Genomic DNA, 26085 nt, shown 5'->3' on the forward strand with positions numbered 1-26085 from the left:
TGCAATAGTGCCGAGGCAGTATGTGATGCAATATCCGTATAGTCAGATGTAGTATGAATCATACTAAGCCATGATTCAGATGCACATGACATGAGACAGTGCTCAGGACTGTCTGAGATGTAGGCCTCACCTCAACATATCACGTAGTTCCTCAGAGCGGGTGCTACTCAGTTCAATGTCATGTATTACTGATTTACTAAAAGGGATAATAGGACAACTTAAAAGTTACATAGTGATAATAAACATTATTTGCGGTGCATAATGGGACTGTTAAAGCAGTTTATGGTCATTTTTGTACGTTTTACGCAATGGATAATAGTTGGTTTAATAATGGTCATGAAGTAGATGGTCAATAAATTATGAACTAGGTTATGATGTGCCAACAAAAAAAATCTTACCAGTATGATCGAAGTATTATGGATTATACATTAATGTGTGCGACTCATAAACAGACAATATAAACAAGCAAGTGCAAAAGAACTTACGTTTTACCCCCAGCATACAATTACACAAAATCTTAACCATTTATCAACTGTGAGAAGGTTTTTGCTGTCACTTTATTTGTGTCACTGTGATATATATAATATTTTTAGAGGCCGTTTCTGACTGAAACTTTTGTATCAGATTTTGTATCAGTTTATCAGTCCTTGTCAAAGAAACAATTAGAATTGCACTTTACTGCTCATTTCACTTTGATGCTCAGGATGATAAAGTTACTCAATAACTACAGCCATAACAATCATAAAACCTTTATAAAGACTTCCCTCCCTCCGGGTTTATGCATTTTCTTTGAGAAGTGCTAGATATTCCAGTTGTTTCTTGGTTTCTCGCAGCAGTTTTATCTAGACACACCCTGGGCCGTTCCTCAGCCAAATAATAAACATTCGGCATGAATTATTTTTGCAGCTTCATCTTCACAAATTTGTGGAAGTGAGTTGATTTCCTAAGAGTCACTGTATCAGAGGTACTTTCACCTGATACAGAGGGATCACCCGCATGAAAACTCCTGCTCCACCATGTCCACTTTACTCTGACCTGGCAACATGGTAGCATTCCTGCTACAGGTCATTGCCTCTGCTGATAAGATGCAACCAATTACTGAAGTGGAAAATTACTCCGACCTGACTTTGTTTTGTTTTCCATGAAAATAACCTTTAAAACAGGACCTAAACTCACTCACTAACAAATTGCTGAAGGCGACAGTACAAGGTAACCAGCCACCATCCCATCCAAACTGAATCTTTAGGTTTCAAATATTGCTTGAATTGACAACATACATAACGGAGTATAGTATAGGCCTACCCATATTTCCATGCATTTTATTAGATGGGGAATTTTTTCTGGTGGTGCAAGCAGGACCGCTGCACCACAGATATCGATATTACTAGAAACAGGAAAACTGAGATTGGAATTTCTGTCAAAACATTTCAGATTTTCACCTTCAGCTTCATCTTCCACTGCTGGAGAGGCTGAGTTCACATCGCAGGCTTCTCTGGCAAGGCCTGTGTAGTGATTGAAAATTGAGTGATTGAGTGCCTGAAAAATCCAGTGTTGAAAGTAACACCTTATGGTGCCGAGATGTTTTTCTCTTCTTCAAAGCTCATGATTTACAGGGCTTATTAGAATACACACTGAAAGAAAGATTTTATGTCTCATAGCCAAATAAGTATACAATGAAGAAATTACTTGCCCACTGTTTTTTTTTCAGTAAGTTAAACCTAAGCCAAAGGCGGTGGTAATAATTACTCCATTGCTGAGCTAGATAATGGACACAGCTGCCTTGCTATGGCAGTGTCTCTGTTAATCATTTTATCCACCTTTTGACCTTCTAATCAGTCATAAGACTTTGGGCATTTTCTTCTCTGTCTACACAACATGCTCACAGCATCAAAACAAAAGCACATGACCATAAACCAAAAGTTGTTTTCCAATGAAAGGTCAAGTCTGATCTTGATCTGATCTTATCTGAAACTATGTTGAGGACAATAAATGAATGAATAAATAAATAATCTCGTCTTTTTTTCCCTTTAATTTGCCGTTTTAAATCGGGCATCATAGGGTTAACCTGATGCAACCGTCACGTAAAGCTCTTGGCCCACCCATGAGATGTAGAAACACCGAAGAGAGCTTAAGCATCACACTGACTCAGCCCTACCAACACAGCGTAAACCACCTGAACAGTTTACCACTAAACACTAGCGAGGAGCCAAACGTGGATGACCTCACGTACTCAAGAAGACGTGGCCGACGTGACTGCTGCGTCTGTAATGGGCGGAGCTTACTTGGATATTCTTTTATCATTATTGTCGCTGGTCATCAAGACCGTAGTGTCAATGACTGGTTAGATTATAAGACTGTTTTAAGAGGAATTAATGTTGCAAAAATATGCAAAATACCCAATTAGACTATGTGAGAAAATTTGTAAAAATTATATTCTAAATGCAATACAGCATAAACTTCTATATTGTCTAATATTCATATTTAAAGTAGTTTGAGCTGTTTAATATGCAAAGCTGAAGCGAAAGATTGTCAAATTTAAATGTTGTGAATATTGTTAATAATAATGTGAAAATTTGAAGTCTAAAATCTGAGAAGCAGTAACCTAAATCCTATTCCTGTATATGGTGATGTGAAACCTTAATCATAGATTTCACAATAGAGAGAGATCCTGCTGTGGTGTCTCCAAATCCTCGAATGAACGAAACACGGTTCTGTCTCATTTATTTAGCCTGTTGTTGCTGGCTCGTTTTACAAAGAGATCAATTCTACAGCAGACACACAAATAGCTTGTTTTCCGACCATCCAAGCATGTAACATCAGTTCCAACAGCACTCTTAACAAACTAAGCATCTGAGACAAATATTAATTATGTGATTAAACAATAAGACTACTTCCTGGTAACACCTATGTTTAGTGTACCTGTCTGTCTGCATTAAATACCAGAGTACAACTATCATAATGGAGGGGGTGAAAGAATTTTATAATGCCTGTAATTACTGTCTGTAATGGACGACAATACACACACACACTCACAGAGAGAGAAAGAGAAAGAGAGAGAGCATAACTGTAGTTTCAAAAATAATTCAGTTTGTTAAGTACCATACATTCTTACATATAACTGCTGACATAGGTTTTTTTTCTCCTAACCACTGTACAAGCAAGTGGGGAAAAAGCATCAAACTGAAACAATTTTCACTCAGAAATTTCACAATTAAATGCAAAGAAACAGCGAAAGAGTAAAAAAAGTGTAAAACAGTACTGAAACGGTAATTTCTTGTAAATCATATTCCAGTAATCTTTGTTTTATTTACAACTTCAGAAAATCTTCTCTTAAAGTGTGTGTTTTGGGTAAATAATGCAGAATCATGATGTTTTTGGGAGCAGTGGAAACTTGTTAGACAAAAAAGGGTTCAAGCCATCAAAGTTTTGTTTTTGTACATTTTCTTTATTTTTATTTTTTTTTAATTTGGATATCTTGGAAGGTAATATCTCCCGCTGAAAGTGCCCATACATTAAATGGCTTTGACTTAAAGGAAACATTGACTTACATTAGCTCATTAAATAATTAACGATATAGACCTATACACACTCTTTGGAAATTAACTGTAATTTTTTTTATTTCTATTAATCTCATTTCTAGTATTTAAAAAGCTGATGTGAGCTGTTTTCTGAACCAGCAGTAACTTTGATAGCTTGAACCCCATTTTTTCTTTTTTCTTTGGTCTAACAAGTTTCCATTGTTTACAATAACATCATGATTCTGCATGTATTTGCCCAAAACACACAATCTCTAAAAAATAAAAACAATCCAAAGTTGTAATATAAAACAAAGATTACTGAAATCAAAGGTTAATGAAATACATTTGAAATAAAATGTACTGCCTAAACTTTCACTGTGTTAGCTATTTGCCATTTCTTTGTAACTAACTGTGACATTTACTACCAGTTTCTGATTGAAAGCTGTTTCTATACCATTTTTTCAGTGCAGTGAAGAACACTTCATTATGTGATTATTATTCAAATGTTTCTGTCCTTATATTTCTGTAGATGTTAAAATCACTTTTTTTTATGTCAGTTCAGTCCACCATTGTATTGCTAACAATAAATTATGGTGCGTCAGAATTATTATGATATTCAGTTAAGATCATGTTCCATGAAGATATTTTGTACATTTCCTACTGTAAATATATTAAAACTTAATTTTTGATTAGTAATATGCATTGCTAAGACTTAATTTGGACAACTTTAAAGATGATTTTCTCAATATTTATATTTTATTGCACGCCAGATTCCAGATTTTCATATAGTTGTATCTCAGCTAAATAGAATCCTATCCTAACAAACAATATATCAATGACGACCTGGTTTTGCGGTCCAGGGTCACATATTATTTACTTTTTGATTTGATATATTTCAAAAAAAATAATAAATGCTTTTATAGGCAAGCTTATATTTATAGTAATCTTTGATTCATTTACAACTTTACCTTACAATTTTTTTTTACAGTGTGTGTTTTGGGTAAATAATGCAGAATCATTGTGTTATTGGGAACAATGGAAAGTTGTTGGACAAAAAAGGTTTCAAGCCATCAGTTACTGCGGGTTTCTGAAAACAGGTCAAACCTGGCATCACCTTTTAAAAAACTAGAACTGAAATCAATAGAAATAACACAAACAGTCAATCTCCAAACCATTTTATACTCCTAGAGTTTATGTCTATATAGATAATGAATTCATAATTCAATGTTCTTTAGTTGTTTTAATGTCATTTACATCAATATCCAACCACAGCATTTTACCGCCACCCCGTGGCAAATGTTTTTACTGGAATGTAGCTCCACTAGGCCTATTATATGAACATTATCTTGGATGATGTACTAATCACCGATTACCACAATTATCGACCTGTTTTGATTGACTTGGACAAACATTATATTAATGCTAATGTATTTGAAATAGGCTTGCTACTTTGTTTTCTGAGATGTCACTTTAAATGAAAGGTTATGTTAATGTTTGTGACTGTTAGCCATATCCCGAACATCATGATTATTTTCTTTTTTCATAGGCTATACGTTTTCCCCTAAAGATATCCTAAATTATATTAACATTTGAGATTTTTTTCACTTTAAGTTATAAACTTTGAAAAGTTTAGATTATCTAGCATAGCTGACATTGTTTACAATATAAATCATTTTATGGTTCTTCGTTATATTTCATCAAACTGTGAGTTTAAAACCATTTAATGTCAGCCTTTGGATGTGTTCCACATGATATATGTTATAGTGATATTCTATAAATAAGTCAAAGATAGCAATCTGAAGTATTATTCGGTATAAAATAGTGAATATTTTAATAGATTATATTATATAACTAGCCCATTTATGCCATCAAAAACTGCCTTAATCTGTCAAAGCAAAAGTCAACAAAAATGTGAAATGGATTGGTTTATTAAAAAGCAAAAACAAAACAAAAATAAAGTGCAATTTCTTCCCATTTGGCTACATGTGGTCACTCTGGCTGTTCACCAGCTGACATATCTAGTAGGCCTATACATTAACGGAGAGCTGAAGAGAACATGGTGATTATATGTGATATGTGGAGGCAGAGAGTGTCCGTGCTGAGGTCCAGAAGATAGAAGAGGTATTTTCGCTGAGGCTAGTTCACGTCCTACAACTGAAACAGGGTTATAACACTCCACTGCTTCATATTCATAAACATTTTTTCTCTTGGCCGTGCCACGCTGTGCGTCTCCGTAGTGCACACGTTCCTCCAAACTCGTGCTGCGCATGCGCTTCACTTCACGGTCGCTCTTCAATAATGAATCTATGGAAAAGGGGCCTGTAAATTTGCCTACACTTTTGCTTTCTGCGACCTTGCAGGCAAGAGGCTCAGGAGCATGAGAATTGTCTTTACACTCATCCACCGCTTGTGTCGGAATCGACAGGCCAGGGAAAATGTTGATTAGATATTTGAAATGCCGGCGAAACATTTTTGGAGTAATGCCATTTTCATTCACTTTCCAGAAGTTCTTTTTAGGATTTGGATAATTCGGATCGACTGGCACCTATAAACACACAAACATAGAACAAAAAAACTATGTTACTAACACTAGCATATACACGTGGATTGTGATTCGTTGCTTAAAATAAAATAACTCACCTTTTCAAAACACCTGTTTGATGAAAGACATACTCTGATGTTGTTCTCAATTCCCCTTTTGTCCCCGAAGACAAATGGTTCCAGCTTTTTCATTATCTGCACAAATAGGGATGTTAGCATGCGTCAACGCCGTCTTATATGTAGCACATTTACAACGTTTACGTCATGTTACCTGTTTGAACGTGAGCATTTTGTCTGGTGAACCTTGAATTGCGCAAGCAATGAGTCCGATGTAAGTTCCTGTTGTGTATCTTTTGAATCTCCTCCTCGGAGCTCCACTTGACCTCTCTGCCAGCAGACCACCGAGTCCTCCATTCACTCCGTTAGTCATGATGAGCTCCTGGTCCAGACTCAGACTGAACACTGAGGACATCAGGCCTTCTTTATAGCCATGCTGTAGTTTTCAATGGCTCTAAAGGCGTTGCATTCTGTTTGTAAGTGCTGTTCATAAAAACGAGCTGTTAATGGCTGGGCGGTTTCTTATTTCAATAAAACACTCATTGCAACTAGAATTGAGGTTAATTGTTGATTTAGCCTACTTTGTTGTTGGTGTTTTTTTTTTTTGTCTAAACATTGGGCCTGTTTTATTACAAAATTAGGTAACCAAAAGTGCAAATAGCGGTGGAATGTAAATTTTCCTCCCAATTAAACAGGTCCACAGTGTAAATTAATTCAGTTCGCTAAACTGCGTTATTTGAGTTGAGAAGCAAGTCTATAAGAAAAAAGGATCCGATTAAAAATAGCTACTGCCCCAGAATTGTTTCTTTGTTTACGTGTTAAACCCTATATATCATTTGAATATTTACACCACACGGTGTTTTTATATGCCAAAGTTTGTATTCAGATTAGTTAGAATTTAAATAACCCATATCAGTTACCTGAAGCAGGTGTGTACATCCTTATAAAAGGCCAGTGCACATCATTTTATCTACAGATAAAAATCGTAAAGGTACCACTTTTAATCGCACAGTTCTGAATATAAGCTCGCGATTCTGAGCATAATTGAGTCCTAATTGTAAGCTTTAAAATTGCGAGGGAAAAAGTTTTGAGATTTTGCAAAGAAAGTTTCACCATAGTTTACTTTATTTGATGACAATAAAGGAACATTGTGAAATATTATGAAAATTTATACAAATGTTTAAATTTAATTAATTCATGTATCAGGCCCAGTCTTCAGTGATCTTTTAGAAATCATTATATGCTGATTTGAAACATTTAGGGCCTATAATTATTATCTGATTAATAATTTTGTAGAAACCACTAAACATTCTAGTCAAGATTATTTGAATACAATGCACAAAATGTATTATCTTTATAATCGGTAATTGTCAACTAATTTAATGCAACTGTAGTATCATAACTTATTGATGTACCCTATTATAAAAATAAATCTTTATAAAATTTAGAATTAGGTTGGTTTAACCCATCAACCATTTTAGGCCTATTTGAAAGAGATGTCTAATTGCTCATTATCTACCGCTAATGTGTTTTTCTAATTGTGCTTTTAAACTAGCAAAAAAAGTTCAACAAGTACAGTGATAATCGTACACATTACATTTGCAATTCACATGAGGACTGTTCACGCGTCACTCCATTGACACACCGGAACGAGAAATCTGTCTAAAGTTTCTTACGGAACAAATAAACTCTAACAGACACCTATCCTCACTGTTGCAGTGCATTGTGAATAGCTTTAGTGTTGTGTTATATGTTGTTTTTCGTAATATCGTTATAAAAAAAAAATACTTCCTAGTGTAACGTGAATGGGAAGAATGAACGAATAAAGCGCACAGCTGCTACTTAAGTGCAAGATCACATTAGTACCTTCATTTTTATTAAATTAAATAAAATTAAATTGTGTGAATATGTCAAGGATCAGGGCACTTGATCCTCAGATGAAGTGTATGGAGTCTTTATATCTAATAAAAGAAAAATGGTTAGGCTGATTGACGTCTCTACTCACATATAACAATTATGTTAGTGTACCGTGTTTATATGTAGAAATTTGTGTGCCATTTTACATTTAATGCAGATACCCATGTGGAAAAAAATCCAGTCGAGGGGATCAACCAGTAATCTGGGAAAAAGCATTGTTTTAATAAGGAAAAATTACTTTTACTAATATAAGATTTATTTTTGTGCACTTGCCTTTAGGAGTGCATGCCTCCCCCACCATACCCATGTTTAGAGACATCAGGTTTGTTGTAAAATTGTTGGTCAGTTATTTGCCACACTTCTGTAAGTATCATGATTGGAGTTCTTCTTCCTCTTACACTGTATGTGTTCTTTTCACAGATTCTAAAATGAATCTCGAGGACTTCATCTACATTAATGCGCTAGGGGAGGTCGAGAGGTTTACCACCCTTAAGACTTTGTTCAACACTTTGGATTGAAATAATTGTTTTTTTTTTGTTTACGCCAACACTTTATGTTTGAAAAATGTACATGAACTTAGCCTCAAGGAAAGATCCCCTTAGCACTGACAGTACTGTGAAGGTAATTTATAATTACAGTCAGGTACAAAAATCACAAAGAAATGTCAGTGAAATACACAGGATGTAACATTTGTCGATAATATGCATCCTTTTATAGAGAAATCAGTTACACAGATGTACAAATAATATCAATTCAGCATTCAAATGAACAACCAAACCGAAATAATGAACTGTGTAAGCAGCTGTAGTGCTGTTGTTCAAGCGATTGCTGCCAGGTAATCCTTCACCTCGGCAGGTGACAGTCTGCGAAATCCTGCCTCATTACAGATCCCCACCTCGATGTTGTCCTCCGTCATCTGACCTTCAAAACTTTCCTGTAAGAAAAATAAGAAAAAACTATATCTTGATCTTGTTTTGAGCAATCTGATATACGAGTTTCTTTAGAGATGAACTCACCTTCAAAGTTAAGATGGCAGTGTGTATAGCGTCTTCAAGTTCCAGATCTTCATTATATCTGTATTGAAACTGTGCTGTAAATCTTTTGCCATATAATTTCCATCTTATACACTATGATTATTCAATGAGAGGACTACTTTTTTATACCTTTTTTCAAGGAATGTTTTTCCATTCACATAGTTCTTTCCCATTGCTGTGGCTTTCCAGGCGAAGTATGCTCCCTGCGGGATATCACCATTCAGGCATGGTTTTATAAAATAAATGGTTGTATGTTGAATTAAGAATAAACAGTGATGAAAAGCTTGTTATTGGTTTTTGCTGTACCGATGGGTCTGACTGAAATAAGTATGGTCTGTCCTCATCCCAACCGGCAATGAGAAGAGAGACTCCAAACGGCCGAACACCTCTACAAAACATGACACTTATATTACTACAAGAGCTGTAATTAAAGTAAGCTATAATAAAAGATAGAAAGGACTCAGCATACCCTGACTGTGTGTATTCTTGCATAACAGAAGCCACTCTCTGTACCAGCTGGCCTGTGGGGATTGGCTCTTGGTATACCAGGAAATACTGCTGCGCCAGCTTCCTTGCTCTCCTCAACAGCACCCTGTCAAGAGAGATCATTCCCAGAGTCAGATTTTCCATTTCTAGGTCACTTTTCCTTTAAGGAAACTTATTTTAAAAGGGTTTCATTTTTAGAACAAATCTGCCATTTTTTTAAATAAACACTGCCCTGTTGTTTCATACCTGTAGTCAGGACCCATGCCACTGTACACCATGCCAATGTGTTTGGTTATGAGCTCAACTTTGTGCACGCTCTGTTCATCATACAGTATGGACTTCTGTTTCTTCTCAGTTGCAAGCACAACTCCATTTGATGCTGCAAATAATAAAAAAAGGTCATTGATGTGGTTGTCAAACCCTTGGAAATAAGCAGCTCTGATCCACCACAGCCCTAGTATCAAAGTATATAGTTTTGATTCCTGTTTAAATGCATTTCTGTCTTCTGTCTGGGCAATGACACTTAAATGCCCTTTCAGGAGTGTTTCTGCATCAGATAATTTTGATATGCATCAGGTTATTTAAAAAAATAACCATGTCCTTTTCATTTTATCATGGTTTGTGAAGTTTCTATTGCACTGATCTATATATAAACACACCTTTGATTCCTACAGATGGAGCACCGGCTGCTACAGCGGAAAGAGCATATTCAATCTGCACCAGTTTGCCAGAGGGGCTGTGTTGGGAAGAAAAAAATGCATTAGTTTGACAGAAATACATCTGCAATCATCTGAACCTGAATATATAGCTTCTTTTTTTTTCTCAACCAGTACATAATTTTAATTTGTACTGGTTGAAAAAACAGTACAGTTCCTGTAGGTCAACTGGTAGAACTTGTGCTATCAAGCACAAGGTTGGGGTTCGTTTCCCTGGGAACACATGATAGGTAAAAATTGATAGCCTGAATGCACTGTAAGTCGCTTTGGATAAAAGCGTCTGCTAAATGCATAAATTTAATTTAATTTTAAATAATTTAAAATGCCATCATCATAATAATTTTTATAGTTTAATACTGTGATTTTCAGCTTCAACAAAAGCTTTACACTCAATTTTACATTCTTTTAAATATTATATAACTGAATATAGTAAAAACCACAAAACATTAATTAATAATAAAAAAAATCACAAAGAGAAGTAAATAAAATCTGCAACGTAAAACGTAATAAAATACAAAAGTACAGTGAATAATACACGATATAAAACAGTAAAGAGGAATAAATAACTTTAGTAAAAAAACAACAAAGCCCTAAAGTAGATAAATAAGCTAAAGTAGTAAAGCTCCACAGCAATTAACATCGTGACACTGCATCTCTTATGTGACTTACAGTTAAGTACGTGTAACACACATTTCGAACAAAACCCAACTATTTTCGCTGAATGCATGCAACAAGAGATTTAAAATGAAATATTACAACCATCTAAAAATCAGTAAATCGCAGAATTACCTAAATGTTGTGAGAGAAAAACTGTATCCCCGTTCTGCCATTTTTGTCTTTTGCCACGGAAGTACACCAACGCAACTTCCGTTAACTTTTTGTGAACAGAACACTCTCGTCAAAATAAAAGCGTACCAGAGAGCGTACTAAACTAAAAAGACAACTGACCACTCATTCTGTATCAGAGAATCAATCGTTTCGTACCTCTTTGAGAAATACCGTTATTTAATAGCTGTGTTAAATAAAACACGACTATTGTATTAACATGGACACGAATTGTGCGTGTGTGTGTGTGTGTGTGTGTGTGTGTGTATATATATATATATATATATATATATATATATATATATAGCCTCGCTCATGTTTGTCTGTGAAAAGTCACATGTATAGTTATTACAATAATCAAAATACAATAAATAAAAGTACATCAATTTATCAATCTCGGGCCTGAGTGAGATGATCTATTCAAATCATCATCTTTGTTTGAGTTTGAGCATTTGAGGGGAACCTTTATTATGTACGTCTTTCCGGCGGAAGCTGTTGAATAGCCTCAGTCGAACTACACTTCCTACCGTGTCTCAACGCCGAGGTATTGTGTTTAAATATTGAACAATCTGCCACACTTCACCTTATAAATATCACGTTTGTTGTTTTTAAATGCGTTTGTGGTTAACAGTAGTGTTCTTTTTTTTTTTATCTTGGCGGTGTTATACATCGCCACTACTCTGTTTGAATCAGATTTGATAACAGCGGATTAGCTCACAGCTAACGTTAATGTGATCTTTGCGGTGTCCCACCTTGCGATTTTTGGGTTCTCTTCCTGTGAAAGACGCTTCTCGTGATTTATACATTTCTGAACGTGTATTTTTTACATTGTTTATAAATATGTTTAACATTTCTAACGTTTATTATCGTTATGATGATTCATTTTCTGGTAAACCTTGTCGCTAGATTGTCCGATTTATTTCACTTGTGTAAATCAGATTATCGCGTTAGGCGTATTTTTCATGGATAATTCCCTCCCCCAAATGAAACTTCTGTCTTTTACTTATCTGAATGTTTCAATCCTTTATGACTTTCCTCAGTCCGTCACCATTCACTCTATGGATCGAGAGAAACAATGAAAGGTGAGTGAGTCAGTATGCCTGATGTATGTGTTTCAGAGAAGGCCATGGCTCGAGGGCAGCAGAAGATCCAGTCTCAACAGAAGAACGCAAAGAAAGCAGCCGAGAAGAAGAAAGCTCAAGGAGCGGATCAGAAGACCGCAGCCAAAGCAGCTCTGGTCCACACGTGTCCTGTCTGCAAGGTGAGAAACTTACTGGTTTGAGTTGATTCTCTGAGGTATCACCGTACCTCAAACTTCTCTTAACTAACGAGAAACCGTGTAATTCCTCATGTAGACACAGATGCCAGACCCCAAGACCTTTAAACAGCATTTTGAAAGCAAACACCCAAAATCTCCTATGCCTCCTGAGCTGGTGGATGTTCAAGCCTAAAGGACGCAATAAACCAACATGGACCTAAAACAGGGGTGAGTCTTATACAGACATCAGGATCAAGCCAAAAAATGTAAACGTGTCAATATGGCTGTATAGTCATCTCATAATTATGGTCCAATTTTCAGACCCTGGGGAAAGGAGAATTATTCGACCTGGCTTGACTTGCTGTATAACATTGACCATGAATCATGTGGACACAACAACAAGGAGATCTTAGGACGGACTCGAGCACACCAGCGCACACATTGTTTTATATTTTTATATGTGCATATTGCTTCCATCATTTTCGAGTGTGCTGTGAATTAAAACCGTCTCATTGTCATGTGCTCAAACTTGACACATTTATTCACCAATGCCCCACTTCACAATATGTCCCTGTCCCCATTTTGATTTTTTTTTTAATGGACTAGGTGCTACAATGCATCAAACTGTATGTGCCCTGATCTTTTAACTGTGAACCACAATGGAGAGGTCCACCAATGTGTGTGTTGTTATTAGTACAGACCAGGATTGGAATTGATATTCATTGATTGACATGTTCAAATTGATTACAAATTCTGTAAATCTGCACCTGTTAAAGAAGTCAGAATAATGAGTCCGGGCCCATGGATACACTTTTGTTACTTTGTTTTCTAAAGTTTTCAATAAATGTATATGCATATAGTCCATATGTGTGTCATGGTTACTTTTAACAACATCAAGAGCACTGGTGTTATTAACCTGACAATTGTAAAAAGGCTGTAATGGAAACTATAAATGTGAAAATAGCTCTTAGCATTGGATTTTTCCACACTATTTGCAAAAATCTAAAGGGAATTTGGTTAACAAATACTTGTGTTAAAACGGCATTCAGTAATTGTTTGCATTGCTGATCTTCCTGTACTTCAAAAGGTGCAATAGGCGATCGTCTCCAGAAATGTTTTTTTTTTTTTTGTTATGCTGGTTGAAAGTCTCTTCACATCCCGATAGCTATCATTAAGTGGCCTAAATTAATGTCTCTGTGTGTGTGTGTGTGTGTGTGTATATATTGTTGAAGGAAGGCGTAGGACCAAAAAAATGTCCTGATGTAGGACTTCCCTACCTTTCTGTCAACATGTGCATTTGCATACTTCTGCGCACCTGGTTTGCGCAAACAAGATACGTCATCATATATGCTGTGCAGACAGAGTGAAAAAGGCAGGCAAACATCAACAGCCTGGTATTGTAGTTCTTTAACTATAATACGTTTTCTCACCTGTGAATGACACATGACGTACTGTTGTAATATTGTCTCGCGTTCAGGGGGCGTGGCTTTGGAATCTTTTGTAATCTGCAGAGAGGGTGGGATTTTCTCTATCAGTGCTGTCAGGCTAAAAATAGCTTTTTCCAAAAATGTCCTACTGCATGTTTCAGCACTGGTTAGGTCTCACCACCGTTTAAAAAAAAGAAAGTGCTAAAAAGTGGGCGTGGTGTGTGCAGCGGAGGCGGGGAAGAGGTGAGGCAGACAGACATCACACACAGCTGCTCGTCGACACGGTTTAATTTCGTTTCGCTCCTATCGAGTTAAAAACAAATAAATGCACGCTGCATCGAAAACGTTTATATGAACGCACTGTTGCACCTCTGAGAACGTTTAAGGCTTATGCTGTGGCGTTTATATTCTTTTCGGGTTGTGTTACAGAGCTGTAATGCTCACCAAGTGAATTAATCGCGTTTGTGCCGAATTCTTGTTACAAAGCAAAAAAAATCAAACGTTCTCCTTTGATCCATTAACGTTTAAATAGTATGCGATTTCACAAATCGACACAAGCTGCTGTGAATAATTAAACGAAACGCCTTCTCATAGGATAAGAACACGCAGTCTCATGAATAACTGACCCTGTGGTATCAGACCCTTTAATAACTGATACCACAGTCTCAGTACACGGATACTATTTTTAATTGAGCGTTTTACTAAAAAATAAACAAAAAATCCCTTACCCGTTCAACAAGAAAGAAGCAACCTTGGCATCACTATTCAAGATTTTCTCCGTCAGCAAATCTTCATACATTGTGAACGCTTAGGTTTTTTTTTTCTTTGTTTTCTGGTTTCAAAAAGAGTCTGCTTCGTCGGCTCTTGTTGGTAAATCAATTGAATAAGCTGTTACCTTATCTACAGGGGCACTGGACTGGGGGTAAAACTAGTACTGATTACCAGGGCTCCAAAGGAAGAGAGGGCCCTTGAAAAGTCTGGAATATATATTTTCAAGGGGAGGGGCCCATTAGGACTGCCTATGCATAGGGCCCGGGATCTTGTGCAGCGCCCCTGCTTATCTACATTAATTTTCGCTTTTTGCATCACCAAATTACACAATCTAAAGAATCCGCAGACAATGAAGATGAGAATTTTCTCAAATCATTTCGAAAACGTATTTCTTAAAGGGGTCGTTCACCCAAAATAAATATTCTCTTATCATTTACTGATTGTTCCAAACCTGTATATATTTCTTTCATCTGCTGAACACATAAGAAGGTATTTTGAAGAATGTGGATAACTAAAACCTTGACTGGAGCCACTTTTGGTCCCCACATGCTACGTAGCATACTCTGGTAATTTCTAAAAATATCTTTTATTGTACTCAACTGAAAAAAAAAAGAAACTCTTACAAGTTTGGAAGTATGATTGCCATTGTTTTCATTGTTGGGTGAACTAAATTAGCAACAAACTACTGAATGCATACAATGATTTTGTCCATGTGTGCAGCCTGCTGAAACTGAATTAGTCTATTTTCTTCTTCACTTGGGTGTGGGTGGAATAAGTTATTTTTAAAAGCATTGTACCAGTTTTAGATGAAAGAAAAAGTGATGTGAAAGTCAAAGCAATGCAACTTTGTGAAACACAACATTCCACAAATATAGAAATTTGGAAAGTTTAACTGTAAGACAGCTATGCAAAATATGTATTTTTTTTTATTATGGGATGGATTCCAGTCCTAAATCCACTCACAATAAATGTACAAATATGCTGATAAACCATCATGACACATCAATAACTATCATTTGTCAATCATTTGGGACAGGTAAGAATGCTCAAATCTGGCTAAATAAATTTTTAATCACTGTATATTAAATATGGTGCCTCTGAGTATTATAATACATATACATGGTTTCAGAATTAAATGAAATGAAATGTACAAGAGGTTATAGACAACCACAGTTCTTGACCACCATATTTCGATGTTTCTTGAGAATAACGTTGTTGTTGTCATCATAGAAGAGCACTGAGATGGGACTGAGTTTAGTTGGAGCACAGCAGGCTTTGGGCACTTCATCTGGTCTTAAAAGGTGAACCTGCCAGAGGAGACGTTTTAACAATTAGTTCATTTTGAAGACATTTCCTAGCAATGCATACAAAAATATCTAAAGGAGAGATTACACACCAGTAGCTGGATCATGGCGTGGTTTGTGGCATTCATACAAGAGCCCAGAGGATAATCACATTCCCCATCACAATAAAACGCAGAATAGCCTGTCGGGGCCAAAACCCAGTCCTGAAAAAAAAAAAAAAATTATAAATTAAATATTTAAACACTCAGCACAGGACAGAGACTATCTTGTCTGTATGTGTGGCGATAAGTGAATCACTGAATCATTCACTTAATTGGTTCGTTTAAAAACAATTGATTCAGTTCATTCTTCTTTAACTTTTTTATAACTTTTTCTAGTGGCAGAGCAAAAATTTACAGATCAACTTTTAATACGGTCTAAAATGTAAGTGACTTCTTTGTAACTTTGTGTTTGAATGCGTAATGTATAAAAGCCAGGATGTCTCACCTTCCAGCCAAGGTCGCTGAAGCTGACATAGAGTTCATGTTTCTTACAGGCCTGGCGTCCACTGCTTGCATGATTTTGGTCTGGAACAAGTGAAATGATCATAGCTCAAAAACAAATCATTTCATATGCTCCTTTAAACACAATCTGCCTCTTAAACTGCTTATTGTGGCTCACCAAATATGCCGGGTCTGTTTGGGTGTGGCAGGTCGTACTTGGGTTTTTTCTTGCGTGAATTGTTGTGTCTCAGAGCACGAGGTGGGCGGCAAGGGGCTTGACTGGCTCTGAAGAATGTCACCATGAAAGGCTGTTTAGAGCGCGGCCCGCGCCGACCCACCAGACCTACCCATGCGGCTGACAATGAACGGTCTGTGAAAACAAGACTTCTGCATTTTACCATTTGACCCTGGACACTGAACATGTTTTGCATCAATAGGTCAAAGCTTTGCCAAGAAAGAGCCTGTTTTTCATGACTTTACACCAAATGTTTGTTGCTTGCTATAACAGAATTCAGTACCAGTCAAACCTGTAGTGAGAAGCAACATCCAATGATGTTAGACTGCTTTCAGAGTTACTTAGCCTCCATGCTGTGCATAAGGAATAGCTCACCCTCCTCAGTTTCCACATAAAGGCGGATGCCCAAGTTGCTCCGAGGGTGGAGAAGCCAGCGATTGCTCGCAGAAGTCACATCAAATGCCAGCCAGCCCTCTTGACCCGCGGGCACACTCTGCATGTCCAGCAACACCAGCTCAGGCTCCCTGTCGAACCACAAGATCTTAATATAATTTCCATTATAATGACAGACAATGGATCTCGGGGACATTGATGAACGTAGAATTACCAAAAAAGTATTTCATGTCAATTAAAGAATCAGATTCAGTACTACAAATCTGTATAAATGATCATATATGACTGTGACCTGTGTCTTTTCTCCCTCTGTATTTCATAGACAGAGATATGGAGGGTGCGGTTTGCACGCCAACCCATGGTAAGAGTTTTATAGATGCGAAACTCCGCAGCAGTGACCGTCTCTCCCTGAGGAAGCGGAGTAAGATCGAAGCGGAACTCCTTCCAGTACGGCCGAGGCTGCAGCAGATCCTTCTCCTGCTCCACTGCAGTCAGACACAGAGGCCAGAGAGAGAATTAAAAAACAACAACTACCACAGAGTAAATGTGTGAAGACACTTGAGATGAAGAAGACATGTTGGAAGACTGATTGGCAGGAGAAGAAGGGGAGACAAAAAATGGAACATTTGTTCTGGTGGAGCTCGGCAGATTGGACTGACACCCACGGCTGGGGCTCTGCAGTGGGGTAATTAGAGGCGTTGTGGAGCTGCTGCAGCTAAGCGCACCACCACTAATTACAGTCCAGCACTGTATTTTTAGAGGAGTGCCCAACGGTATTTTCATCTCATCTTTTTTCTGCCTTTCATTGGGGCTTGTAATTCCCCACAGCTGTGTGCCCACTACAACATCACATGGCCTGCGTGATCTGGACTGGCCTTTGTAGATCCACAATAATCAAGATTTACTTTTAGAAAAGCATAGAGAAAAGGAAAACACTATATTAAAGACAACTAGCAGGAGAAACAACTTGACTTTTACGATTTTTGAAGAACATCATGAACTCAAGGCCATGATGCTAGAGTGTTGCGAGTGATTTTGCAATATGTCTGTAATGTGAAAAGTCTATTCTTGAACATAAAGGTTCTTTACTGGCATCTATAGTTGCATGAGGAACATTTATAATCCATGGAAACTTTAGAACTTTAGGTTATTTAGAAAAAATAAAAAAAAAGTTATCACTGAAAAGTTCTTTAAGGAGCCAAACATGGTTCATATATGTAACTGTATAATTCCCCTTTTGAACCTTTATTTTTGAGAGAAAACATACATTTAATGTACTGGAAAAAGGTTTTTTTTCTTTAAAGCAAATAAAAATGGTTATTTTAAGAACTGAAACATTCTTTAGAGAACCAAAATAGTTATTTAATGGAACTGTTGTGAAGACCCTGTTTTAGGTTAATCAAATGTTCTTTAACCACTTTTATTATAGTTGTTTTTATTTTTATTTTTTTATTTTTTTATTTTTTTACTTAAAATGGTTCTTTCACCATAGCAAATATCCCCCTTTTGGAACCTTTATTTTCAAGAGACTACTGGAGAAAGTTTTTTTTATATTATTGAAATCTTCCCTACACTAGTAAAAAATGACTATTTAAGTTAACTTAAATTCATGTCTTTAGACCCATTGTTTAAGAGTGTCTAATCACTTAGAAAAGCAATAACACACCCTCTCCATATGATTTGAGGCATCATTAATGTTTGTAGCACAAACAGTTTTGCAGCAGAGTTTCATAGGGTTAACTGGTTTGTTTAAATCACTAACCCAAGTATGAGCAATAATAATAGAGATGCCTGCCTTCGTAAACACCACTAGTTACATCTGAGAAAGGAGTGATACTGACCAATAAAAGTGGGGCAGGAAAGACGTGGAAAGAGATGCAGTAATTGTAAATGGGATGTTAAACTGTTGTTTGTTTCGTGACAGATAAGTATCGTCTGTGTTTGGGCTGAGACAGGAAGAGATGATGAAGTGATTGTGGGTCTGTCTCAGTGAACAGAATGTATTATCAATATACACTACAAGCCTTGTCAGCCTCTCAAAATCACTGGCAATTGTCCCTGCAAATGAATAACAATCTGGCTTTTTGTGCTATGTATTATTAGAATTGGCCCCCCAAAAAACATTAGGGCACCGAAGGCAGAATTAAAATGTCATTGTATTCGCTAAAATTTTAAACCAAGTGGCTTTTGCAAACAAATTATATTACACTTGTTCTCATAACTAACCACTTTCTAGTCATTTTTGCAATGACATTTAAGCCAAGGTGAATTTCTGTGGACACATGGTCTGTTATTTCCTTGAAAACTAAACTAAAAAGTGAATAAAAATAATAAATCATTATTTACTAAGCAAGCTCAGTGGCAGGACAAAACCCACAATCCAGTTTGAGCACAACATCTGAGAACCTGGAACCCAACCAGATGCAGCTTGCTACGGAGAAGAATACTTAAGGCTACAGACCTCAAGTGAAGTGGCCAAAGTCCGGCAGCAAGAAAGAGCAGACAACAGCCATTGCAGACCTGATTTAGGTCCTGAATGAACTCTGGATAAGAAGCTGGGTAAATGAGTGATCTGGACTAGTCATACAGGGTGGAAAGATTCTGAGCAAAAGAGAGAGGAAAGAAGGAAACAACAACCCCTTCCAAGTCCAGAAGGTAGCAAGAAATAATGTTCCTGGTCAAAGAGAGAAGGGATTTGAGAAAACAGTGGAAGAAATCCTCACCAGAAGAGAGAGCTGGCATAAACCTTCTGCAAGTATATCTAAAGGAACACCTGGGAATACTGCGAAGAGCAGAAAACATCAGAACCTGACGCAAGAAGGAGAGAACAAGAAAGTCTTTCTACAAAGAACCCTTCAGATTTGTGGAAAGGGCTTCTTTGCATAGAAAAAGTGTGGGTCACTTAAAACGTCAAAGAATGAGCTGGAGGAAAAAGCAACACACACAGACAGCCAGAGATATGAGCAGAGGGTGATACCACCAGACATGCCACCCATTCCTCAGCTAGAACATCAATTAGATGTCAGCCTTCCAAGGTGGAGCGAGGTTGAGAAAACCGTGACAAAAGAAAGGGCAGCTTCAGCTCCTGGACCAAACTGAGTTCCATACTTGCTGTACAAGAATGCTCCAGAGGTCTTTCAGTTCCTGTGGAGGCAAGTGAAAGTGGTTTGGAAAAAGCAAACCATCCCAAAAACATGGCGAAAAGCAGGCGGAGTGCTAATCCCAAATGAAAATGATGCCTCGAAAAAGGGAAGGAATATGTCTGCATATCTTATTCCTGGACTGTGCCAATCCGTCCCCCATTCTCTGCTATGGACAGCCTTTGAGTTCTTCAAGTGCAAATGACCATTACACATCTGGTCAGATACTACTTCAAAGATATGCAATTCTGCCTTACAACAACTGAGTCTACAACATCGTGGCAATCATTGGAAGTGGGAATAATGGCGAGGTGTACCATCTCCCCCAGCCTTTACCATGGCAATGGAATTGATTATTTGACCAAATGGGTAGTAGGAGGACAAAGTCTGCAGTCTGGACAGTGTCTTCCTCCTATTTGTGCATACATGGATGACATGACCACCCTGACCTCAACCATTGCGTGTACCAAATGTCTACTGGCAAAGCTTCTTGCCAACATAATATCGGTGTGTATGAAGTTAAAACCCAGTAATCTCCATTGTCAGAGGGAAACTCATGGACCAGAGATTCCACACTGATGAATCACCCATTCCATCGGTACTGGAGATACCAGTCAAGAGCTTAGGGCGATGGTACAATGCAAGCCTCATGGACTCAGATCAGAGTGAACAATTGAGGGAAGAAGCCATTAAAGGCCTTGACAGTATAAATAATACCTTGCTTCATGGCAAGCTGAAACTGTGGTTGCCTGCAATTTGGATTGATCGCTCATCGAATGTGGCCTCTAACGGTCTACAAGGACCCCATTACTAAAATCAAGAAGCTGGAGAGCACAGTCAGTTTTTATATCAAGAAGTGGCTCGGACTCCCGCGATTCCTCAGCAATATCGTCCTGCATGGGAAAAGTGCCCTGGAACTGCCTGTCTCTACCCTCATTGAATATTATAAGTTCATGAACCAAAGTGATACTGGACATGACTCTAACCGAGTCTCAAGATGCTATAATACAAGCGACTGCTCCCAGATTGGCAACTGGGAGCAAGTGTACCCCAACTGAGGCCATACAGGAGGCAAAATCCACTCTCAGGCATGGAGACATTGTAGGACAGGTGTAGCAGGGAAGAGGGAGTTTTGGACTTGGGACAAGCCAACCCATATGGGAAAAAAAGAAAAAGAAAGTGACATGACATTTAGCCAAGTATGGTGACCCATACTCAGAACTCGTGCTCTGCATTTAACCCATCCAAAGTGCACACACAGAGCAGTGAACACACACACCCGGAGCAGTGGGCAGCCATTTATGCTGCGGCGCCCGGGGAGCAGTTGGGGGTTCGATGCCTTGCTCAAGGGCACCTAAGTCGTGGTATTACCAGCCCAAGATTCGAACCCACAACCCTAGGGTTTAGGAGTCAAACTCTCTAACCACTAGGCCATGACTTCCTGCAATGGTATGTATATGGTAGCAGCAAGAGGAGGCAGAGAGATGCACAAAGGCTGTCTCACAGTCCAAACATGGTCAGTGGACTAATTGGGAAAATCTGGAGCAACGTAAACTTATCTGGAAGGATCTTTAGGGGATGGAAGGAAGCATTGGCTGCAAAACCAGTCTTTCCCAAGGACATTATACCTGGAGGCACAATCAGTTTCTGAGACAGCTGGCAATTATCCTGGACGGAAGGAGAATTACCATCAATGCCCTCCCTCATCCAAGGCTTGGATTATCAAAAGCCACCACCTTCGTAAGATCAGGACAGCTTCCAAGAAAGCCAACTACAAAAATGAAAACAACCTTGCTGGATACTGCCTGGGACTGGAAAATGCAGGTTGATCTGGACCAGAAGGTCAGCTTTCCACCTGAGATAATTACAACTAATCTCAGGCCAGACCTAATACTGTGGTCAACCTCACAAAAAATGGTGTTCAGCGTGGAACTAACTGTGCCATGGGAGGCTGCAATTAGTGAAGCAAACGGAAAACGTAAAAGGCTGAAGTATTCAGAATTATTAACCAAAGCAGTAAAATGGGGCTGGTGAACACAGTTGCTCACCATAGAGTTTGGGTGCAGAGGTCTTGTAACCATGACAACAACCTGGCTACTGAAGGGGTTAGGAGTCAGAGAACAGCCTTATGACAAGCCATTAGGTCGCTGTCAGAGGCTGCTGAGCAAAACAGCAACTGGCCGTGGATAAAAAGAAAGGATCCCAAATGGGCTGCAAAATGACCTAGGGGGATAAAAGGAGAGGGGAGCGCACCTGACGTTTCTTTAGTTTATTAAATTGATCTCACATGGCATAAGGCAGATGGGCTTTAATATAAACCGGTGTTTTTAATGTTAGTTAAATCTATTATATATATATATATATATATATATATATACACACATACATATACATATATATATATAAAATTGAAATAAATTGAAAGCTCAAATATAAATATTAATTTGAAAGCTCAAATATAAATAGTAGATTAAAAAATAAAATAAAAATAGAAGTATTGCCTTGGCAACTAACTAAAATAATATAAGCTCAATTTGAAACACACACACACAAAACTGAATCAAAATATTAAAACAAAACAAAAACTAACAATGACAAAAGCACTCAACAAAATTACTAAAACTTTAAAAGTTAATTCAAAATATTAATAAAGATAATCTATAAATCAAATATAGTATATATAAATAATATTAAACTAACACTGACATTAAGTTCCAGTTCCAGTCTGATAAAGAGAAATTGTCCAAAATACTTTTTTGTTAAAGTATTTGTTGTTGCAACAAACTTCTCATTGTGCAATGTTTAGATTGCCTCATCTTGCTTTAAAATAAATAATACTTGGTCTAATACACAGTGACATTTACATTTTCAAACGTGGTTTATGTTCACACATGAGCCGCTGTATAGTAATAAATGTGTTCTGTGTAAGTGAAGTGTGTTTAGCCCTTGCCAGCTGTCACTTACCCAGGTTGACAAAGCTCATAACCGTGTCTGCCTCGCTAACCACTGTGCCAAGGGGCGGCGTGTGCGTGCTTAAGGTGGGCAGCGCCGCGTGACTGACCCCTTCCGGAGTGAAGCCAAAACCCAGTCCATCATCAGCCTCGTACGACACGGCATGGTAAAGGTCCAGCATGAAGAGCGGGGCAGAGGAAGGGGGCCGCAGTGGTGGGTGAGGTCTAGGCCGGCCCGGTAAACCCAGAATGGATAAAATCTCCTTCTGCATCTCCTTCTTTTCACGACCACTGAGTCTGCGGAAGCTAGAATGAACCACTCCTTCCACCTGAGCCCAAAAACACAGCAGCATGCACAGAGGGAGGAGTACAGGCAGAGGAAATAGTCGCTGGCGGCCTCGGGTTCGGCTGCCACAGCTGTCCTCCCTCCCTCTGCTGCGGTGTGAGGACACAAACTCAACCACACACTCTTGTTTGTCCATTGGTGCCGCAGAAGAGCTCTGCTCCATTGCAGCAGTCTATAAAGATCGTATTTGTCCCTCCAAAACCTCTGGGTGTTTACCTGATGTCGGTCTTCTCTGGAATGGTCGGACTACCGTCTTGAAGTTCAACTCTGAATGACACTCAGATGTCCAAGCCACTCAGATTCCACAGCAGTCATCGTTATTTAGGAGAGTGCAATGTTTACTGCTACAAGCCGCTCAGTTTATCACCTTTTGACAGTCGTTCCTCATGCTATCACTTTATTTACCAAACCGCGGGGCTTCTCTCATAATCTACTACAGTGTGCTTACGGAGATGGACGACAAACAATATCCTAGAAACTGGAAGAGAAAACAAACAGATCTTTCTAGAAGCTCAACTCCCTTCAGCTGTGACCTCGAAGGACTAAGGACTAAGCACAATGTGAAATTAAAGTCTTTAGCTAGAGTAAATAAAAACACAGGGCCTCACAAACACAAGGCTGCAATGTTTTTTCTTCTTCAAAGTTTCTGGATCAAACACAACACCCGTTTATGCTCCTTTTGAGAGGATAAGTCACGACTCCAAGCTGATGAAATCCTCAAAGTTTAATTGAAAAACAAAAAGCTACAAAACTTCCTTGCAGTAATCAATCAATTTAATCCAATGTATGGAAACAGCCAAGACTCCTGAAAAATAAATAAATATATATATATTTCAAAATTAAATGATTTGTTCACCAGAGCAGTGTTATGGACCCCAAACGTCTTTCCGAATTGTAAAGTTGCGAGATCCCAGTGAGCTGTGGTATTCTTAGCCTGTGTGCTGCTTGCGTTGAAGGCATAATCTGAACACGGGTGACCTCCTTCCCTCCAAGATACACGCTTAAGCAGAGGGAGTGTTCCCAACGACTGGTTCCTCCGCCCTCTCTTCCCAAAACCCTTCTCACCTCAATCTCCATCTACTATCAAACCGTCTCATCTTCTACACATACCTCACAAATTGCTGACAATTATCATGTGGTTTGGCATAAAGATGTTCTCAGATGTGATCCAGCCTTAGCACAGACTAGAAATGAGTTCTTATGGCTATGGTAATATGAAAACTATATTTATATTCTGTGGTTTCAACAGTAGTGACAGATCACTGCTCTCTTACTGAAGATACAAAGATGGCAATTTTCAAGAAATTTGTGGGTTCTGCTTGGTGTGAATAGAAAATTAACTCTTAAAACTGTCCCTGCAGACAGGTAATAAAAATGTGACCCCGGACCACAAAACCAGAGTCATTTTTTTTATTGAGATTTATACATCATCTGAAAGCTGAATAAATAAGCTCATTAGGAAAGGATAGGACAATATTGTTAGGATCTGTCCAAATGAAGTCTTTAGCAATGTATATTACTAATCCAAAATTATGTTTTGATATATTTTACGGTAGTAAACATTTACAAAATATCTTAATTAAACATGATCTTTACTTATCCTAATGATTTTGGCATAGCCTAAAATAAAAGTTGATAATTTTGACCCATACAGTGTATCGTTGGCTATTGCTACAAATATAGTCATGCTACTTGTGACTGGTTTTGTGGTCCAGGGTCACAATATGAACCAGTAACAGAATTGGTTTTGATAATCTAAAACTATTAAACCATTTTATACTTTTTCTTAAACACACACACACACACACACACACACACACACACCCTCGCAGGGAGCTTGATTGACAGGCAATCTGACCAATCATAACGCCGAAACCGCCTTAGGCCTATGTCCGACAAACCGTCAGGAGAACAGATTTACGTGGGTGGACTTAAACTTGAAAATTAGTGTGACAACTTGAAATATAATACCTTCTGATGTTCATTCATGTTTTCTTCTTGTTATAAGTAGATATGAAGAGATGATCAGTTCACGTGCTGCTTTAACTGAGGCGCTACAGCATCTGTCTCAAACATTAAAGAGTATTTTTCTTCACTTATCTGAATTTCTTCAAATACGAGAGACTTTGTTTCATACCTAAAGTAGCCTGCTTTGTCTTGTCTGTTGGCCTGTTATCAGTTTCCTCTTCGCTCGGCGATGTGAGAACATAATGTTGTTGGCATTTGGCCTGAGAGCGCATTGTCGGAAATAGCAACAGTGACTAAGGAGATTAGCGAATGTACAGTTTACATTTAGCAGATGCTTTTAAAATACGAGTTAATCCTATATAAAATGTAAGAATATTAATATTCAAAATATTTCCTTTTTTTAATTTGACCTAAAATCTCTTTGAAATTTGAAATAAAAAATGATACCATTCGTCAACTGTGCAAATACACCAATATAAAGGAGACTTACTGATATGTTTTTAATAAGAAAAACAGTTGTTTGATAAGAACCACTAAAAATGCAAAAAGTGAGTGGTCGTGTGTATTTAGGAGTAGTTGATTATGAAACTCAAATGAGACGACAGGACTGTGAGATGCCATGAGAGCTCAGCAGTGGTGTGGATGGTGTTTGATGGGAAAGGATGTGAGTGGGTTTAAATATTTGTATATAAACACAGACGCACAGCTGCAGAATG

General features: G+C 37.9%; 4 protein-coding genes and 1 long non-coding RNA gene across 7 annotated transcripts; 2 read left to right on the forward strand and 3 right to left on the reverse strand.

The window, feature by feature from the left end:
• Positions 1–5430: 5430 nt before the first annotated feature.
• On the reverse strand, positions 5431–6630 carry LOC127979608 (forkhead box protein Q1). Its single transcript, XM_052585190.1, has 3 exons — positions 6331–6630; positions 6159–6254; positions 5431–6063 (listed from the first exon to the last, which is right to left on the reverse strand). Exons 1-3 carry the CDS (start codon positions 6529–6531, stop codon positions 5521–5523), a joined length of 840 nt encoding a protein of 279 aa, XP_052441150.1. The 5' UTR covers positions 6532–6630; the 3' UTR covers positions 5431–5520.
• A 1953-nt stretch (positions 6631–8583) lies between these two features.
• Positions 8584–11193, reverse strand: LOC127979609 (proteasome subunit alpha type-2-like). The gene is made up of 8 exons (XM_052585191.1): positions 11059–11193; positions 10213–10289; positions 9800–9932; positions 9537–9659; positions 9374–9455; positions 9197–9270; positions 9050–9107; positions 8584–8967 (listed from the first exon to the last, which is right to left on the reverse strand). The coding sequence occupies exons 1-8, from the start codon at positions 11097–11099 to the stop codon at positions 8851–8853; spliced, it is 705 nt and encodes a 234-aa protein (XP_052441151.1). The 5' UTR covers positions 11100–11193; the 3' UTR covers positions 8584–8850.
• A 303-nt stretch (positions 11194–11496) lies between these two features.
• LOC127979110 (zinc finger protein 706) lies at positions 11497–13216 on the forward strand. 3 transcript variants are annotated; one of them, XM_052584285.1, is made up of 4 exons: positions 11497–11638; positions 12213–12355; positions 12450–12580; positions 12674–13216. In XM_052584285.1, the coding sequence occupies exons 2-3, from the start codon at positions 12221–12223 to the stop codon at positions 12543–12545; spliced, it is 231 nt and encodes a 76-aa protein (XP_052440245.1). In that variant the 5' UTR covers positions 11497–11638; positions 12213–12220; the 3' UTR covers positions 12546–12580; positions 12674–13216. The 3 variants fall into 3 exon arrangements, with proteins under 3 accessions (XP_052440245.1, XP_052440244.1, XP_052440243.1); XM_052584284.1 differs by having other exon boundaries at positions 11566–11638; positions 12135–12355; positions 12645–13216; XM_052584283.1 differs by having other exon boundaries at positions 11572–11638; positions 12135–12355.
• A 675-nt stretch (positions 13217–13891) lies between these two features.
• Positions 13892–18293, forward strand: LOC127979111 (uncharacterized). Its single transcript, XR_008158727.1, has 2 exons — positions 13892–14022; positions 17287–18293. It is a non-coding gene; the product is annotated as an uncharacterized LOC127979111 (long non-coding RNA).
• LOC127979109 (bone morphogenetic protein 8A) lies at positions 15602–24387 on the reverse strand. The gene is made up of 7 exons (XM_052584281.1): positions 23069–24387; positions 17257–17449; positions 16947–17095; positions 16515–16706; positions 16341–16420; positions 15947–16057; positions 15602–15857 (listed from the first exon to the last, which is right to left on the reverse strand). Exons 1-7 carry the CDS (start codon positions 23562–23564, stop codon positions 15708–15710), a joined length of 1371 nt encoding a protein of 456 aa, XP_052440241.1. The 5' UTR covers positions 23565–24387; the 3' UTR covers positions 15602–15707.
• Between the last annotated feature and the right edge of the window lie 1698 nt (positions 24388–26085).

This window comes from Carassius gibelio, chromosome B19 (assembly GCF_023724105.1).
Source record: "Carassius gibelio isolate Cgi1373 ecotype wild population from Czech Republic chromosome B19, carGib1.2-hapl.c, whole genome shotgun sequence".
NCBI classification, from domain to species: Eukaryota; Metazoa; Chordata; class Actinopteri; order Cypriniformes; family Cyprinidae; genus Carassius; species Carassius gibelio.

Coding starts and splice junctions, on each gene's coding strand:
- LOC127979608 (XM_052585190.1), bottom strand. CDS start 6,531: ATGTCCTCAGTGTTCAGTCTGAGTCTGGACCAGGAGCTCATCATGACT. Junction 6,255..6,330: donor AAATGCTCACGTTCAAACAG/GTAACATGACGT, acceptor CTATTTGTGCAG/ATAATGAAAAAGCTGGAACC. Junction 6,064..6,158: donor CAAACAGGTGTTTTGAAAAG/GTGAGTTATTTT, acceptor GTGTGTTTATAG/GTGCCAGTCGATCCGAATTA.
- LOC127979609 (XM_052585191.1), bottom strand. CDS start 11,099: ATGGCAGAACGGGGATACAGTTTTTCTCTCACAACATTTAG. Junction 10,290..11,058: donor TTTTCTCTCACAACATTTAG/GTAATTCTGCGA, acceptor TTCCCAACACAG/CCCCTCTGGCAAACTGGTGC. Junction 9,933..10,212: donor TCCATCTGTAGGAATCAAAG/GTGTGTTTATAT, acceptor TATTATTTGCAG/CATCAAATGGAGTTGTGCTT.
- LOC127979110 (XM_052584284.1), top strand. CDS start 12,191: ATGCCTGATGTATGTGTTTCAGAGAAGGCCATGGCTCGAGGGCAGCAG. Junction 12,356..12,449: donor ACACGTGTCCTGTCTGCAAG/GTGAGAAACTTA, acceptor TTCCTCATGTAG/ACACAGATGCCAGACCCCAA.
- LOC127979109 (XM_052584281.1), bottom strand. CDS start 23,564: ATGGAGCAGAGCTCTTCTGCGGCACCAATGGACAAACAAGAGTGTGTG. Junction 16,421..16,514: donor AAACAGACCCGGCATATTTG/GTGAGCCACAAT, acceptor CACTTGTTCCAG/ACCAAAATCATGCAAGCAGT. Junction 15,858..15,946: donor ACGCCATGATCCAGCTACTG/GTGTGTAATCTC, acceptor CTCCTCTGGCAG/GTTCACCTTTTAAGACCAGA.